The 16443-nt window shown below is 48.5% G+C and overlaps 1 protein-coding gene across 1 annotated transcript in view; it reads right to left on the bottom strand.

Annotated features, from left to right (window-relative positions):
• The window catches only part of LOC131267414 (lateral signaling target protein 2 homolog), a 66023-nt gene extending 50356 nt beyond the window's left edge, over positions 1-15667 (bottom strand). The window contains exons 1-2 of the mRNA XM_058270288.1: positions 15415-15667; positions 9719-9754 (exon numbers count right to left, since the gene is read on the bottom strand). Coding sequence (XP_058126271.1) covers positions 9719-9754; positions 15415-15667 — 289 coding nt within the window. The remainder of the gene's footprint in view (positions 1-9718; positions 9755-15414) is intronic.
• Between the last annotated feature and the right edge of the window lie 776 nt (positions 15668-16443).

Raw genomic sequence — 16443 nt, 5'->3', positions numbered from 1 at the left:
TGATTTATGCCACATCTCGGCCCCGTCCGGGACGAGCACATAAATGTCTTCATTACAAATTTCGTTCGTTATAGTTTTACGACCGACTTCGCCTCGCGAATGTCCAGCTGCGAATCTAAGCTGGGGCGGTAAGCGTGGTAAAGGGGGTAAGGAGTACCCCGGGGGAAGTAAAGAATATTTACATACGACCAAATCATTCGTCCGTTCGTTGGCAGTTGAAGGAAAAGTCCTACCTTGCGGCGTCTAATTAACGCGAGCAATGCTAATTCCATGGGACACTCATGTGACGCATTGAATCATCCTGAGTTCCAATAGTTTTCCAGTTGCTTTTTGTCCCTTTTGTCCCACTCTTCGAACCTTGATTGTCCACCGAAGACACCTTTTCGTTCAGCCGAAGGCGAATGTCGTACCAAATGAGGAAGCTTGTTTACTCCAGTTTCAATTTGAAACACATTTCCCAATGGAAATTCGCTGGTAGCCTACTTTGACACACACAGACTCACAAAAAAGCCACTTCCACCTGTCACATATCCCATAATTATCGAATTGTTGAGCTGATCCAACGCGCTGCCCTTCACGAGTGTTGTCTTCGTGGAGTATCATTTGTAAGCAAGAAACGGAAGCGAAGGGACCTTAGGAAGGGGAGCATTGCGGTGGTGGTGCTGGTGGAAGTTACTCGATCGAAACGGAACCCCATCATAACGCCCGAACACGTAAGCGCACGGCGAGGAAGGCATGAGAAATGTTAATGTCTTGTAGTGGTTAAGTGGTGCCGGACTTATCTGCATGCGGCCTCGGGCTCCGATCATCAGGCCTGGACTCATCAGCATACCCACCCAACCGAAGGACACTTCCCCCCCTCGCTCGCTCCACCCCTCCTCCACTGATGAAAAATGGAAATGAGCTCGAAGCGCGACCACGACGCGGTAGTCAAATGATATGATGTATTAAGGCATATCATTCGTAGGCAAAGTCGTTTGTCTTTCCGTCGAAAGGAAGGGATCGTCCGGGGTTTGGTTATTCGCTTTGGGCGTGAATGCGAAACTAGCACCCTCAGTCGGGAAGATAATTTAATTAGTTTCGTTTGGGTTGTTAATTGCAAACTTTACGAGCGACGGAGAAGGAGAGATCCCGGGCGAGCTGATGATGAGATTTCGGTCAAACAAATGCGTTACACTCTGGGAACGTGAATGATTCCGCTGTAGATCATTTTTCACCCGTTGCCTCCGTTGGGCTCGGTTTTCTTCTTCCATTTCCACGTTACCTTTATCGCGAGAACTCATTCACCGTATCTTCTGGTTGCGCGGAAGATCTCTTTGCGAGGAGGAACGAACCGAAAAGCTGGAGCTGCCTCAACATATTGCACGTGATCGTGTGCAGTGCACATTGATTATTGTAATTTCTTCCCCAAATTGCACTTTGAATAGGGAATGCTGTTGTGCGCCGTACGTCCGATCGCGGAAAGGATCGATTTTTGCCGATGGAAGTCCTTCGAAAAGGCGAACACCCGGCCGGCTGATCGATCGATCAATCGACAGTTCAAGAGCTGCTCGATTACTTGTTCCCGAAGGTAGCAGGCACCGCGAATTGTTTCCTTTTCCTTTGCCCACCGTTGGATTATCGGTGCAGTTTTACTTAATTTTATGTTTATAGTTTTTGCATAAAACACGTCTTGCGATTTCATTATTATATTAAAAGTACCGTACCGTCCCGCGGAACGGCTCGCCGACCCGCCAACGAAAATTGCCACATCCTTTCGCGCATCCACGCAGCCAGCGGGAACGGGACGGAAATAATGATGATGATGATGGAATTATGGATACGTCGTGTAGCAATCTGGCGCAACCAAACCGCGAGGAAAGAACCCAGCCTCCCGCAGGAAACGGCAGATCGAGCCGGATCCGCAATCCTCCTGTTTTTCCATTCCGGCCGTCATTTCGTATGCATCCGTTGCGTAGCGCTGGACCGCTGGATGCGAAAGCCATCTATTGTGGATAAAAATATGATTACAAATTATACTCCGATGCTCCGACCGAGACGAGAACGAGAACGAGCAACCGTGCAAAGGAGGAGCCAAAGCCGTGGCCGCAATCAATCGCGCCCCGCCATCATCATCATCGTCGTCGTCGTCGTCGTCGTCGTCATCCTTTGCATTCACGGAGAGCATGCGCATGCAAAATAAGAAATGAACCCGTTTCGCCCCCCAGATCCGAGGAGGAGTGTGAGAAATGCGCCACAAGCGGAGACCGAACTCCGCGTGCCTTCGGGCCAACTCCCAGCCTTCGGGCTACGAACGGTACGCGCGCGAGTCTTATGGGAAGCGATCCTCGCGAGCCGGCTGGGACAGGATGGTCATAAATATACACCCCTCCCCTCCGAGTCCCTCCTCATTTCCCTACCACCTTCAGAAAAGGGGAATTATCCGAAGCGGCCCAAGAAGATCAACCGTTTTTCCATTCCCATGCTGTTCTGTGTAAAGGGAAGGAAACGAAGGATGGGGACGAAATTAAATTACTTAAAATTACAACCTCAAAAACCTATCTGCATATTAGTAGCAGGTTGGCCTCGGTTGCACGTCGGTCCCTGATTTGCACGTTGCAAATTTTTCCAGCCATTCTTTTTCCGCCGCAAAATGAGGGAAGGATTTCTGTGTGCCGAGCCCGGAGTTGTGCGTCACAGTCGGAAAACGGGGAGGTACTCGTAGCTTATCGGTAATCGAGGCAGCACTACGAGTCAGGGCAATGCAATCTCTGCACGAGGGTTATGTTTTGAATATACGAAACTTCAAGGACTCAAAAGTAAACTCTCAAACTGTGGCAAACAAGATTGCAAATATCCTTGCTTCCCCGGTTCGTTTAATTAGTTTTGCACAAAATCGTGGTAAAATATGACCCTCGGGATTGTTTTCATTCAAATGTAAGACGCGCAAAAACCGGGCGAGAACTTTTGAAAATTAATGCTCGACGGGCGAAGGCAGGTGCAGCAGAGGGGTTCGGAAAGAGGCGAGAGGGGGAAAATTAAAAGCTTAAACAAAAACCCCATCCAAACGCCTTTCCAGATGGAAATGAATGCACGAGCATCGGTTTGAATGGCAGAAGAAGAGTTTACGTGAATGCGTGAATGAGCAGCATATCGGCGTGGTTTATGTTTCAGTCAGTGGTGGGAGAATGGAGGGATGCCGGACGGGCCCCGGGATGCATAAAAAATGGAGAGCTTTGTGTGTCTGCCTGTGTTTTTCCTGCCTCGCTTTTTGCGCGATGATAATCCGTTGCAACTGCAACTGCGCTCGGTGCAGTCGCTCGGGAGCAGAGCCGAAGAAGCGAAGAGAGCTTCGAACAGTGCGAAGGCGAAACCGTGCACAATAAGCATAATATGATTATAGTTTTTAGCGATCCCTTAGGGCGGAGCTCCCGAATTGTGGATCACATTAAAAGATACGAACTTTATGCTTTGCATCATGCTCGTTCTCTCAATCAGTCAGACGCGGCAGTCCCAGAGGGGACCGGAGGACCGGCGGTCTTCGGATGCGATTGGTCAATGATGATGAAGTGAGCGCGAGCAAAGCCGGGCTGGAGAATAATGCATCATCATCATCATCATCGTGATCGTCGTCGGAGTCGTCGTCGTCGTCATGTTTTTGCCTTCGCCGACTTGAGGTCCTTTTGCAGGGCGAGGTTTCGAGTAATATAAAAGGCAAATGAATTGGCGCATTCGGTACGCAATCGTAATTGATGCAGCCATGGTTGATTAATACTTTTCGCTTTGCCATTTTTACGAAGAAATGCGGTGAAATATTAGTGCGCGCCGGCTCCCCGGTTTGTTCTGCAATTTGACAAACGTTGTAAAAGGTAATATGTGCAACACAAAGCTATTTGCTTCCTTAAAAAAAACAGAAAACCATCAACAAACTGGGAATTCATGGAAAAATAAAACATAAAACGCAGAAAAAGGCCCGAGCAAAGTGATCGTAAATTTAGCGGCACGACAAACGAAAGCATAAAACATGAGGGAGAAAAAGGATACCTATGGCTAGGACGTCGTGGGTCAAGCGGCTGATTGAATGGGCGCCAATATTCTAATTTCTACCTGAATTTGGCACCCTCTCCTGCCTCCCGCACCCCTCCCGTTGTCCAGTTATTTGTCTGGCAGCATTCGGAAGCCTTCGACACTTCTGGCCGGACTGGACCTACGGGCTGGACCTTTCTTTCTTCTACTTCTTCGGACCCTTTTGGTCAGTTTCCCGATAGTTTTCGATGTGCCTTTTTTATCCTTTGCCTTTTGCTCTGCGTCGATCGGCGAAGAAGAGGTTGGGAAGGCGCACAACACCAACAAAATTATTGCATTTCACAGGCTCCGGGTTTTGTGAGGCGATTCTCCTGCAACAATTTGACGCGACGGTCACTTCAAGCAGAAGGAAACGAATATAAATGGAACATAAAACCGAATGGCTGAATGCAATGTGATAATTTGCATTTGTTTCTACCTGGAGTGACTTTGCGATCGAGTCCTTTTTTTTCTATTCTCGGTTTTGCTCCGCACATTGGTAAGTGGTTGATTTTCTTTTTCCCCTCGAGTTTCTTTTTCCTTCGAGATCTATTTTCACGATCGATAGATGATCCTTTTTTTCGCCCATAGCTGTGTAGGACGGAGAAGGACCGGGAGGGACCATTATCGAGTGCATCCTTCGGGGCGGGAAGATGCACCTTAATTGTCCTTTTCCGCCCGTACGGAGAAAAATGATAATTTTTATCTCCGCCTGTCAGACGAACATCTCTCGTTTTCTTCTCAATTCCGAAGCGGATGCCACTTCGGAGTGGTCTATTGGGTTCGCATAGCAAACGCGCCAGCTGTCGGACGATTCCGGGAATGTTTTATAGACCAACCGAACAGATTGTGGTGGTGCAGCAGATCAGCAATCAATCCATCTTCGGTTGGTTCGGTGGATGAGCCGTTACAGAAGACGCCACGTGGAAAAGAAAACCCACCAATCGCGAATCCTTTCGAGTGCCGCAAACGAGGTGACAAGTTGTCGTAGCGCGCACTAATTGCCCCTGCGTTCTGCACGACAGTGCCGGTCTCCGGTTAATGTGCGTCGAAAGGGCGTCTGCGGAAAGGATGCAAAGTGCATTGATTGCGTTGTTAAACGATGTTGACCGCCGGAGGCAACACACGAGCCGAGCCGAGTCGTTCGCCGTCGCCATTACACTCCGGTTTGGGAAGGAACTCGAAGGCAGAGGTGCATATGGAGCTGGCGGAGCTGTGAAATGCAGCTGCTGCTTCTGTTGGCAGAAGGCGACGATGGATGGTCGCTCCGGGGCAGCGCACAAATCTTCAATCTGCAACGCTGGTATCGAATACTTGAAGGCTCCATCCCGGACCGGACTTTTGCCTTCTGAAGATGCTTTGGCAGCGGTCGTTTGGGGCTCGAAGTTTTTCTTCCCCCCGTGGCACGTGCCAAAGTCAGGCGATTCTTGTTTGCATAATGAGCCTTTCGTTCCGAGCACAATTCCATCGCAATCAAACTGCAATTATGTATTAAATCAGTAATTTAGGTTCGTTGCTTGCTTAAGGCCAAGAATTTTCTCCACAAAGCGACAAAGAACAATCATTTCCCAACCCCGACAATAGACGCTTGTTATAATTTCACGCTCAAGTGGTCGATCACGGACGGAAGGGTTAAGAAATGGATTGCGTCTTACCACACACACACCAGCGAATTCGTTCCGTAAAGTGTCTCTTGGGCTCGAACACTCGAACAATGCCGACTTATTAGTCATAGTTGATGCATATGTTGCAATCGGTGATCAAATCATTGGCGAGTGGAAATTGTATGCCATTCGAACGGACTGGAAAAGAGAACGTTGATTGGTTTCAATCCAAACTTTTTAAAATATGTTACCGCAAGAGCTGAAGTGAACAACGATGCATGCAAATGGTTTTTAATTGCATGCAAAATGGGTAATTAATTGTGTCGTGCACTTCAATTAAACCATTCTGCAGAGCACGTGCTGTGTGCTAGGAAGAGGAAAAAGCGTCTTCCGATGGAATTATAATTAAAACAGGCATCCGACTGCATCCGTTATTTGAATAAAGGCACAAATCATAGCGATGGATGAATGAGCAATCTTACGTGGGTCTGAAACTCAAGAATGAAACATGCCATTGAAAGAAAATAGCCTCCAGCAGACGGAGGCGACCTCCGCGTCCACAATGTATGAATGAATACCGTCGTTTGATATTAAACTACCGCTCGCCGGATCCACCCCTAATCGGAGCCCAAGGCAAGGCGATGATGATGACGGCGATGATAATCATGAACAGATTGAAAATCGATCGATGTGACGAAGCTGCCGAGAGGCAAAGTGAATCTTCGATCGGGTTGGCGGTTCGGGATGAAAGAAAAGATGAGCCCGATGTAGGGCGGCATTAATCGAAAAACGTAAACAAAGAAGCCGGTGCCTTTCCTTTAGGATGTTTGGGGTTTAATCAAAGTGAGAAATATTCATATGAACGCGAGACAGTGCAGGTTTGTGTTCGAAAAATTTGGCTGCCCACCTCGAGGCAGGTTCGTGTGAACCGAATGCTCCGGTTTCTGACGCGAGGCGCCGGCGCTACCTTCTACTTCCCTCCTCCCCTCATTCGGGCGACGAACCGAATTTGAAAATCATCATCGTAAGCGAGTGGAAGGAAAAATGCAGCCCCTCGTCGAAGACGCCTTCGGGCGTACGGAATTTCCCTAGGCCCCGGTAACGGATGAATGAAAAACCCAGCACGACGACTTCTCATCGTCTGGCAAACCGGCAACGGAAGGAGGGGGTGGGAGACGCCGGGTCGATTGAATTAAATCGGAAATGATGTGGAAAAATTTAGCCAATTCTCAGTCATGCCAACCGTTGAATATGGGCTCCTCTAAAGGCTTTCCACGAGAATGTGCTAGAAAAAAAACTAGTCGGAGGCTAAAGAAAAGCAACCACATGGTCGCTTTTGTGGTTTGGTGGTTGGCTTTTCGGTGGCAATCAGTTTTTTCTCTTATTTTGGGGAGTTTGCTTTCTACGCTCAGCCAACATCTTGGGAAGCAACAGTTGCGTATTCTGTTTTCTTTCTGGAGCAAAACAGTTATAAGCGCTTCCCCTTTCTGGGAGGTAGAAATGGACCGAATGGAGATTACAATACAGCGTGACGATCCAGTTTTAAGGTACAATAAGTTCGCACTTTGCCCAATCGAACCATGTTTGGTGAATGTGCGACGTGAAGTCCGTCTTATATAAGCGATGAATATTTTTTCGTATCAACCGTTAATTAAAAAATAAACCAATCCTGCAAGGTGTGGAATACCGGAAAAAATCTCCTTATTACCGAGCGAAGCGAAAAACCTACAATGTAGCCAATGTTCAAGGGCGAACCCACGTTGTCATCGGTCTCTCGTCGTGCCGGTAACTGATTCACCAGCGCCTTCCTTCATCTCGCGACTTCAAATTAATAATGCGCCCATCATTATCGTCCGCCCGAGCAACGAGGAAAAAAGAGTCCCGCTGGAGCCTCAAAGAAAAGCCGTAATGCGATGGCGCTTGCCGGCGATCCTTTCCTTAAGGCGCCCTAAGCGATCACCTTCGCGCCACGGATAGAGCCATAAAACTTTACTTAAGCAACTGTCAAAATATTTATGACGGCCCAGCGCCTTTTGAAAGGGAGAGAGAGCGTGATAATCCCCGAAGGCGGCAAATTAAGGACTCAAATCAAAATCAGAACGATATTTTTGTTCGGCGCTGGAAGAAGAAACGGTGCAACTGCAGCAAAACAGTCCGCAGCATAAATCATAATTTGAATTAAGTGACTTTTTATTGCTGGCGGCGGCGAACGGGTAAACACATAGTTTGTCAAAACATTTGCAAAAACCGAATCCGAATCCGAAGCGGCAGGAAAAATAACTTTCGTAGATCATTTTCCCATCTCTCTTTTTTTTGCGCTGCTCAGCGAAAGAAGAAGTGCACCAGCTGCAATTCAACCGGGCGAGCGCTTTGTTGCACATTATTACAAATTACAACTTCAAATTAAATAATAAATGAATTCATTAAACTGTGATATTTCGAGCCGCTTTTGTAGAAACGCCGCGAAACGATCGGGAAAAGCGGAGGAGTGCCCGGGGGGGTTCAGGATGGCAGGACGCACACTATCAACAGTAACAACAATCATATTCACCAGCATCGATCATTTTACTTTTATTTAACTTTTTATCCATCCAATGTTTCTCTTTCTCCCTCTCTTCTGAACTCAATTGCATCTACGCCACCATGGCGTGCATGATTCGTTTTATCAGGTTCCCATGATCTTCGGCGGCAAAGTGGAGGGAAAGGGGGAGGGGGACGGGAGGGTCCTATTGTGGGCTCTTGCTTGGAAGGGATCGCGAGCCCGTCACCCGGGAGAAAATGAGCAAATAATAATCACATTTAATATTCGCTTACTTGCTAATTTCGTGCCAGTGCCAAAATGATGAAGCGCGCAGCTCAAGCCGGACAGCTGGCACTGGTGTTAGAGGACGCCACATTAGGAGGGAAAACGCGCGGTTCGAGAAAAACCCTCTTTTCTTTAATTCCACCAAACGGCTCAGAGCCATCTTCCATTGCGCTGGTGCATCATGATTATTAAATTTAAATCCCTTTCGCCTTTTGGTCCATTAAATCGCACTAAAAACAAGTTCATTATCCTTGCGATGAGTAACCGATAGGTAACGGAGGACGAAGGACGACCGTGTGCACCGTCGAAGGAACAAAAAAGCGATCGTCATAGTCATTTTGCTTGTGGAAGTAAAACGTGGAGCTTAAAAATGAAAAATAAATAATTCGCCAAGAACGACGCTGACGAACTAGGGACCGAAAGGAAGGAAGGAAGGAAGCAAGGAAGGATGCACTTCAGGGTGCAATGGTGCTTGGCCTCCCGCTGCTGCTTCCTTTCTCCTCCTCTTTCCCCCCTACGGTTCGAAACAATCGATCGCGATGTTGTGATTAAAAATAATATTCACTCATTCTCTTTATCGCGCCGTTCTCGCGGTTCCGAGGCACAAAAAAAAAAACCCGAACCGAAGGAGGCTCTGATGCAACTCGCCGATGCTGCACTACTTACTTGCAGCGCGAGTGCATTATTGCCAAAGCATATTTCCCTCCGCGTCCCGCTAGCGTTATAAAAATTATACCCTCACTCAACGAAACAATAACCCGCGACGTTCTTTCATTTTTTCCTCGCTCGAGCCTTGCGCGCGCGCGCGCGAATCGTGTCCATTTTTCACCAGGGGTTTTCCCATGGGCTCGCGTGCGTGTAACGAGAAAACATCCTCCCGCGATCGGATCGATCGAACCCCTCGGTTCCACCGATGGAGTATGCAGATTATTTTTTGGCCTGAACTTTATCGTTTCTGGCTGGCGACGCTTTTTTTTTTGGGGGGGAAAAGCAACCTCGCAAGGAAATCACACGACCTCAAAATCTTTGACAATGGGAGAAGAAGGTAGGGAGGGGTTGGGTTCTCACCGAAAAAGCAATTCCACCCACGAAGGCTTGGTCTCTCGCCGTTTGTCGTGTTGTCGTGCCTTATCGAGCCTCGCACATCTGCGCCTTTCGATTTTGTAATTACTTTTTACATTTTCCACACAAAAGTGATTCACAATTCACCCCTTCGTCGGAGCTCATCGTAGCTGATTTTCACGTTTGGAGAGAATTTACTTACCGTACGGTTTTTCGCGCGCTTCCGGTTCCGCAGGTTCTGTGCAGAAAGGAAAAAGAGGTAGGAATTTTTATTAATACATCCGAGCAGTTGAAATACAAAACAATAAACAAATAAACACATTCAGCCGACTTCCACCACGAGTTTGTCGATGGTTTTCCTTCTTCTCGTTCGAGAAAAAAATCAACTCCTCCTTCTCGTTCTGCTGCCCCTTCTGTGGGGTAATTTGCCTTTCCCATTCCCCAGCTTCCGAGACGAACGATCCACATCTCCACACACATATGCCATCGAATTGCGCTGGTCCAGATTCAGATTATCGTACTGTTGTCGTGAAATCTATGGACAAATCGGTTGCGGCAGGAAGTTCCAAATTATCGTAATTATCGTCAACAATACGAGCGGTAACAACCGAGCGAGCTCTGGTCTGGTGAGGGGCTCGAAAATCTCGTCATCAATTCCTCCCTCCCTCCCAAGACACTTCGCCGCCCTGGGAGTGATCTCTTTCCGTTTTTCTCCCTCGTCGGCGAGAGGGGCATATTCAAATATTAAAACTAAACTACGCCGCGGGTTGGCGATCGGTAACCGAGACCGAGTGATGGCGGAACGAACGCCAGGTCTTTGGTAGAAATTATTACCACCAGCTTCACCCCCCCCCCCCCCCCCCCCCTGGGGGCGAAGATCCCAAAGCGAGAAGGCTAATCTCTTTCCACGAGCCACGAATGCCGGGGGCCCGTGAGAACGCAAACAGAAGCAATTTCCTTCGGCCGCTTCCTTGGCGCTTCGCCCGGACATGAATGAATGGAACGGAACCGAAAACCCGCGACTCGGGTCGCCCGCCTTCCAATCGTCCAATTCGTCTTCCACCGGAGGCTGCTGCTGGTAGCTCTGCTCGTGGAGATAAATGGTGATGATGATGACTCGAATCAAATTTAAAATTTGAATATTCAACACACCAGCAGCAGAACGTCGGAATTGGAAGCTGGAAGCAGGCAGACATCTTCTACTTCGACCAACCGTCCGAGTTGGTGGACAGACGGACAAGATTAATACGCTAATTTCGTGCCCGAGATTTACACGATCGATCCGCGATATGGTGTGCCGTCCAATTTTCCTCGAATTGGGATGTTTGGGAGCGCCACAATTACAAAACAGGAATTTTACACCTCTAATTTCACGCGCTGCGCGATGAAATGTGCTGAGATCGGCGGGCAATCGAGATAAAATGCCTCTTCCGTGGCGGGCTTTCCCCCCCCTCTCGCTCAACGAACCCAACGGGCGGGAAATAAATAATCACGGCCGCGCGATCGGAAAGGAAATGGGAATCGGGAAACGAAACAGATTATTTTCGTCAACGAGTTTCGGCCTCGAAACGTTGTTAGTGCCACATTAACATATGGTCGAGCGGGGCGGTCGGGGAGTTTTCCCTGCCCTGACACATTCCGAAGGCGACAAATTAACGACTAACGACACACCCGAGCGATCGCGCGCGCCACCCCAAAACCCGGGGCCTGCTCCAGGGCAGGCTTATCTTGGCCAGGTGATCGGGGTTTCCCTGCGCGGGCTCCCGTGGCGTTACGACATCGCGCAGAGGCGCCTAAGCCGACCACTCCAGTGGCCCCGAGAAGGTGATTGTTACGACTTTGCGGACCGGTTTTATGGGCTTGTAATAATTTCTCTCCCATCAAGACGGGATCTCCCCCCGCGAAAAGGAATCGAGCCACGGGGAGGTTCTTGCACGCGTTGTTCGGAAACAAATTTTATGTCCGTATGTGTGTTTTGTGTTTTTTCCAAACGCGACAATGATAAACGACGAGGAAGTGACAAAAGTGGAATAAAAATTGTCAAATAGTACAAGCAATTATTCAGCCCACCGTTCCGTGCCGGAAAACACTGGGAAGCCGCGACCGCCCGGGCGGTCAGCGTGAAACAATGGTGGAAAAGAATGGTGAAAAATCATTCGACAGACGCACGGCACACTCATTCCTACTCGATTCGAATTTACATTAGCCTTCTCTCCGTGGAAAACCCCCTTGGCTCAAAGTAAGACAGTGTCACAAATTGTCACATCTCCGAAACCACACGCAGCGTTGATTGTCGCCCACACGAAAGGGTCACGGACTTAGTTTTTCCTCCCTCTCCGCCTCCTCCTACTCTTCAAGCCCTCTTCTCTACCTTGGAGAAATCTTCCGAGGGCCTAATTGACCCTTCCATCTCCTTTTGTTTCTCATTTGAATGTCACCGGCATCGGATCGTTCCGCTCGGCGGGAGGAAAGTGGGGGACGTATGGGAGAGATGAAAAAAAAACTGAGTGAACATATAATTGCGTGACATCACGAGATCATTATCGAGCCTCGAACCTCGAAGGCTATAATTACGACCATACCTATCGCCGGACCTTTTCCTTTTGTGTATTTCGGGCGAAAATTTGTCGTAATGACATGCAAAAGTGTCGCCGGATCGGATCTTTGGTCCCGTTTCGCTTTCCGTGGCTTTCGAAACTGCTTATCAATGCAAGATTATGTCCATTTGAGTATTATTTAGAGCATCGAGTGTCACGTTTGTTGCAATTTAATTAATTCTAGAAAGTAACAATTTTGTCCACAGAAAATTATTAGCATTCCTTCATTTCATTCTCTTCCGGCAAAAACAAATCTTCACCGTGTGTGGCCAAATGAACACAGTTAAGAAGCCTTTTTTTGTGCATACTCTTCATTCACTCCTTCTTCGATTAAAACAAAAAAGCACCCAGGTTAAGTACAGTACAAAAAACACCTAAACACTTCCGAGGAATGTTCATGTCTTACCGGGCCCTTTTGAGCCACAAGATAAGTCTCTTCTCTACCGACAGCGAGGCGAAGGGGACGGGAACAGAATTAATCCAGAAAAGTGCGCGCACAAACACACACAGCGAAGGCGCTAACCAGTGAACGAAACGGCGCCATAAGCGAGGGACTAAATTAATTTTTATTATTTTTTATTCATTACCCTATATATTGTTAAGTCATTGTGCGGCACCAGAGGCGCCTTCGATCGAAGGGGCAAGGGGAGGAAGGGATGAAAACACACACTGGGAAAGGACGGAGGGGGTTTAGCTCTGCATTGCCTGGGCAAGTGCAGTTATGCATGCTTAACTAGCCATGCTGCAGTCGAGGTGCATCGGCTAAACCGGCGCCGTTTGCGGCAACACTTTTGTATTTGCAAATACACACCCCCAAAGAAGGAGGAGGAGGGCGGAAGATGGTAGGGGGTGTTCCAGGGGTGTGTGAGTATTTAAATTAAGCAAGCAACCAAGGAAGGTGATGGTGGTGGCTGAGCTGAGCTGAGCCGAGCTTGCCGATGCTGCCGGTGGAGCGAACTTTTCGGAATGTAATGTGAGTTAATTATCGTTATTTTTGCTCGGCGGTGCTTTCGCGTCATTTACCAAGAGTTTGTCTCTCTCTCTCCTTCTCTTTCTTGCAAGGGAAAAGACCATTCCTGTCCTAGCGATAGCGCACTATGCAAACCCGGAGCGACGCGAACGGTGCTGGAGGAAAGTGTTATGTTTGCTTAAGAGGAGCAGCTAATAAAGGTAAGTTTTCACTCACTCATTCACCCCCCATCCTTTCCCTCTTCTTGTCAGGTGGAAAAAAGATCCAAGTGGAGCCACCGGGAAAACGGTACACAATGGAGCGGGTTGGGATTGGGGGGGTTGCGGTTGGGTTTCTTTTCTTCCAGTGTTGTTTTTCCTCCTGCCATAACGATATTTTAATTGCGCCACGCTGACGATGGATCCCCGACGGTTGGGGGTGGTTGGGGGTGGAGCGACCAAAGTCAGAGAGGCATGCAAATGATATGTTAAGCGAGTGCAGCATAGCGTGGATGATTCGATGACTCCGATCCGATATGAGAAGCCCGGGGGTTGTATGAATTTTAAACGGCTCAGATTCGGATCAAACTCTGACACTCCCACCTGCGTCCCACCATAGGCCATGGGCCCATGTTAATCCCGCAAAACTGCTAATTGGCCCTCGAGCCCGAGCCGAGGTGGAACGATGATGCGTTAGTTTCGTGCGGAGCTAGTTGCCTGGAAGATTTTATCAATCTCTTCGGTTTGTGTGACGCGGTATGGAAAAACAAAAGCAACCCATCCCAACCCATGTCACTGTCAGACGTCTCCGGGGAGCGGAGAGTGAAGTGTTTTTTACTCAATGTCCATCACTCCATGCTGGGTAAGTTTCCATCCCGCCGAGCAGGTGTTATATTTACGGCGTATTTAGGGAAAAATGCCAGATAAAAAAACAAAGTCCGATGTTCATAAATGTAAAACTTACAAATTGCAACACTCGGTGACGATGCAAATCACCGGAACAAATCGAGTTTTTTCCCGAAAAAAAAAGCCTCAAACCACTTGTTGAGGACAATTTCCCACGACTTTTCCCGGCTGCGGTTGCGAATCCCCACGGGGAGTGACAGAAAACCAACCTCAGCGGGGAATTAAATTCCGAACTGGGGCGTGCCATACAGCACTCTATTTAAACAACAATCATCACCACCATGCACACACACTAACGCCCCGAAGAAATCGCTCAAGGATCCCAAGCCTAATATATGCACCCTTTTTAGCCGTTCGGTAAAGAAAAGTTTTCAATCGAACAACTTCACTCCGTCAACGATTCAATTCCTACCGGGTGGAATTCGCATCAAATCATATAATAATAAAAACGGTCCCCGGGAACCAAGGAAAAGGGAAAGCTGAAGGCAAATTCCTTTTCACGGGTTTCCCCCTTTGGCGGGAGGATTTTCCCGAACACTAGCACGAGGCGTTCACCATAAAACATAACTCCAGTGCCAGTGTGTCCCCTTTTCTCGGGAGGGTTTTCCTTCCTTTCTTTTTGGATGGTTCGTGCCTTCCACCTACTTCAACGTAAAGGAGTCTCAAAGGAAGGGGGAGGAGGGTAGGTGTGGAACATTATTGCCTCGATTGCCCTCGGTTTGGTAACTTAACATAATAAACGATTTTGCGATGGCACCTCGTTGGCCGGCAAAGGCGGAAAAGCGGAAGGAAATACGCAATCACAGTCAACCCCCGGGTTTTCGAGTGTCGGCTGACGACGTCCTTCTCATCAAAAAGGACTCTCGCAAAAGGCGCTCGGTTCCTAAATAAATCAGGCGCTCGTGCCGCAGCAACAAAAAAGGGTTTCCATTTCGCACCCCTTTTTTTCCCCCCGAGCGCTTGTTCGCATCCTTGTTGCGCGCGCGTGTTCACTTGAGCGTGAAAGGCGGCGCTACAGGAAAACAGGAAAACACTTACGTGAGGACCCGACCGTAAGGAATCACCCTTTCCTCCCTCCGGAGTCGGTTCTTTTATGATGTCACATGAATGCAAGTGTGATCCCCGGCGAAACACGGCAATCTACAGCCACAACCATATTGAGCCGATCGAAAGGCGTCGCTGTTGCTGACACGAGCCAAACGTCAAGGAAAACACGGCCACCGAAAAGGAAAGGGTTAAGGCACATGAAAACAAGGGGGGAAGCGTTTAAGAAAACAAATCCCAATTTCGTGCGTCCCTTCCCGGATCCGGAACCGTCGATGACTTTAAAACGATTATTTGATAGACTCGTAGATGATTTAGGAGGAATTTGTCTCCCGGGAGTCGACGCATCGGAATGTCGGAGGGTGTTTTTTCGGAAGGACTTTCGTCTCTCTTTCTCTCTTACCTGAATCTTCCGGTTTGTCGTAAGGCGGCGACTCATCGCCACCGTAAAACTGACGGTACAGCGAATGCCGCGAGGACGCTTTAAATTTGGACATCGTCGAGCTGGCCGCACTTTCCACGGACGGTTCCGGAACGCGTCGCTGGTGAAGAAGGGTGTCTTGGTGCTGCTGCTGCTGCTGCTGCTGGCGTTGAAGATGATGGTGGTCTACGAGGGCCACTCCATGCGAACTTCTCGGAGCAACCAAAAGCGGCATAATCAGGACGAAGCGCGGACGCGACTCGATGCCGCGATCGATTTTACACCGTTGGTTGGTTTGGGTTTTCCTTCTCACTGGGCTGGGTGTTTGTCTTGTTCTTTCGTCGCGCACACGCGCACACACACTTGGTTGTCACTCGAGTTTATGCGCCATCCCGAGGATGGACGCCGGTTGAACGCAACAGGACACTCACAGGGCGCGCGGTCTCAATTAGCGGCCGGTGGGTTGGCATATCACTGATGTCTTCATAATTTTCACATTAGCGCTGGAACGGAGAGGGGGGAAAAGAAAGAAAGACGCCGGCCACAACAAACGGTGAGCTCTTCATTTGGTTAATATTTACATCAATCATAATTTACGAGCATTCGCGATGATATCTTGCCTCTTTTACTTCACTCGAAAGGGGATAACGAGCAAATGAACCAAACCTCAGGAAGCAGCAGGTGAGAATGGAAAGGACAGAAGACCTTAAAGGCTACTGACCGGTTAATCTAACACATCGCTGCTTAGCCACGAGGTCCTTCCAAAAGCCCAAATACACCTGCCCTAAATCGATTAGCATACGTAAAGGATGCCTTGGAGGGAAGGCAGGATGATGTATCTTGTCATAAAGCGTACTCCTGAGTTCGGCTTTATCGATCGAGGACGATCCTTGGTGTCCCTTCATTTCGTCCCTTTTGGGGTCTAAACATATTTCAAATCGCTCCCGGGTCGGTCCATGCTTATTTCTGTGTGTTTAATAGGAAGTGAAGTACTTCAACCTGTGTGTTTGC

The sequence above is a fragment of the Anopheles coustani genome, chromosome 2 (assembly GCF_943734705.1).
Source record: "Anopheles coustani chromosome 2, idAnoCousDA_361_x.2, whole genome shotgun sequence".
NCBI lineage: Eukaryota > Metazoa > Arthropoda > Insecta > Diptera > Culicidae > Anopheles > Anopheles coustani.
This window is presented reverse-complemented; position numbering and strand designations above follow the sequence as displayed.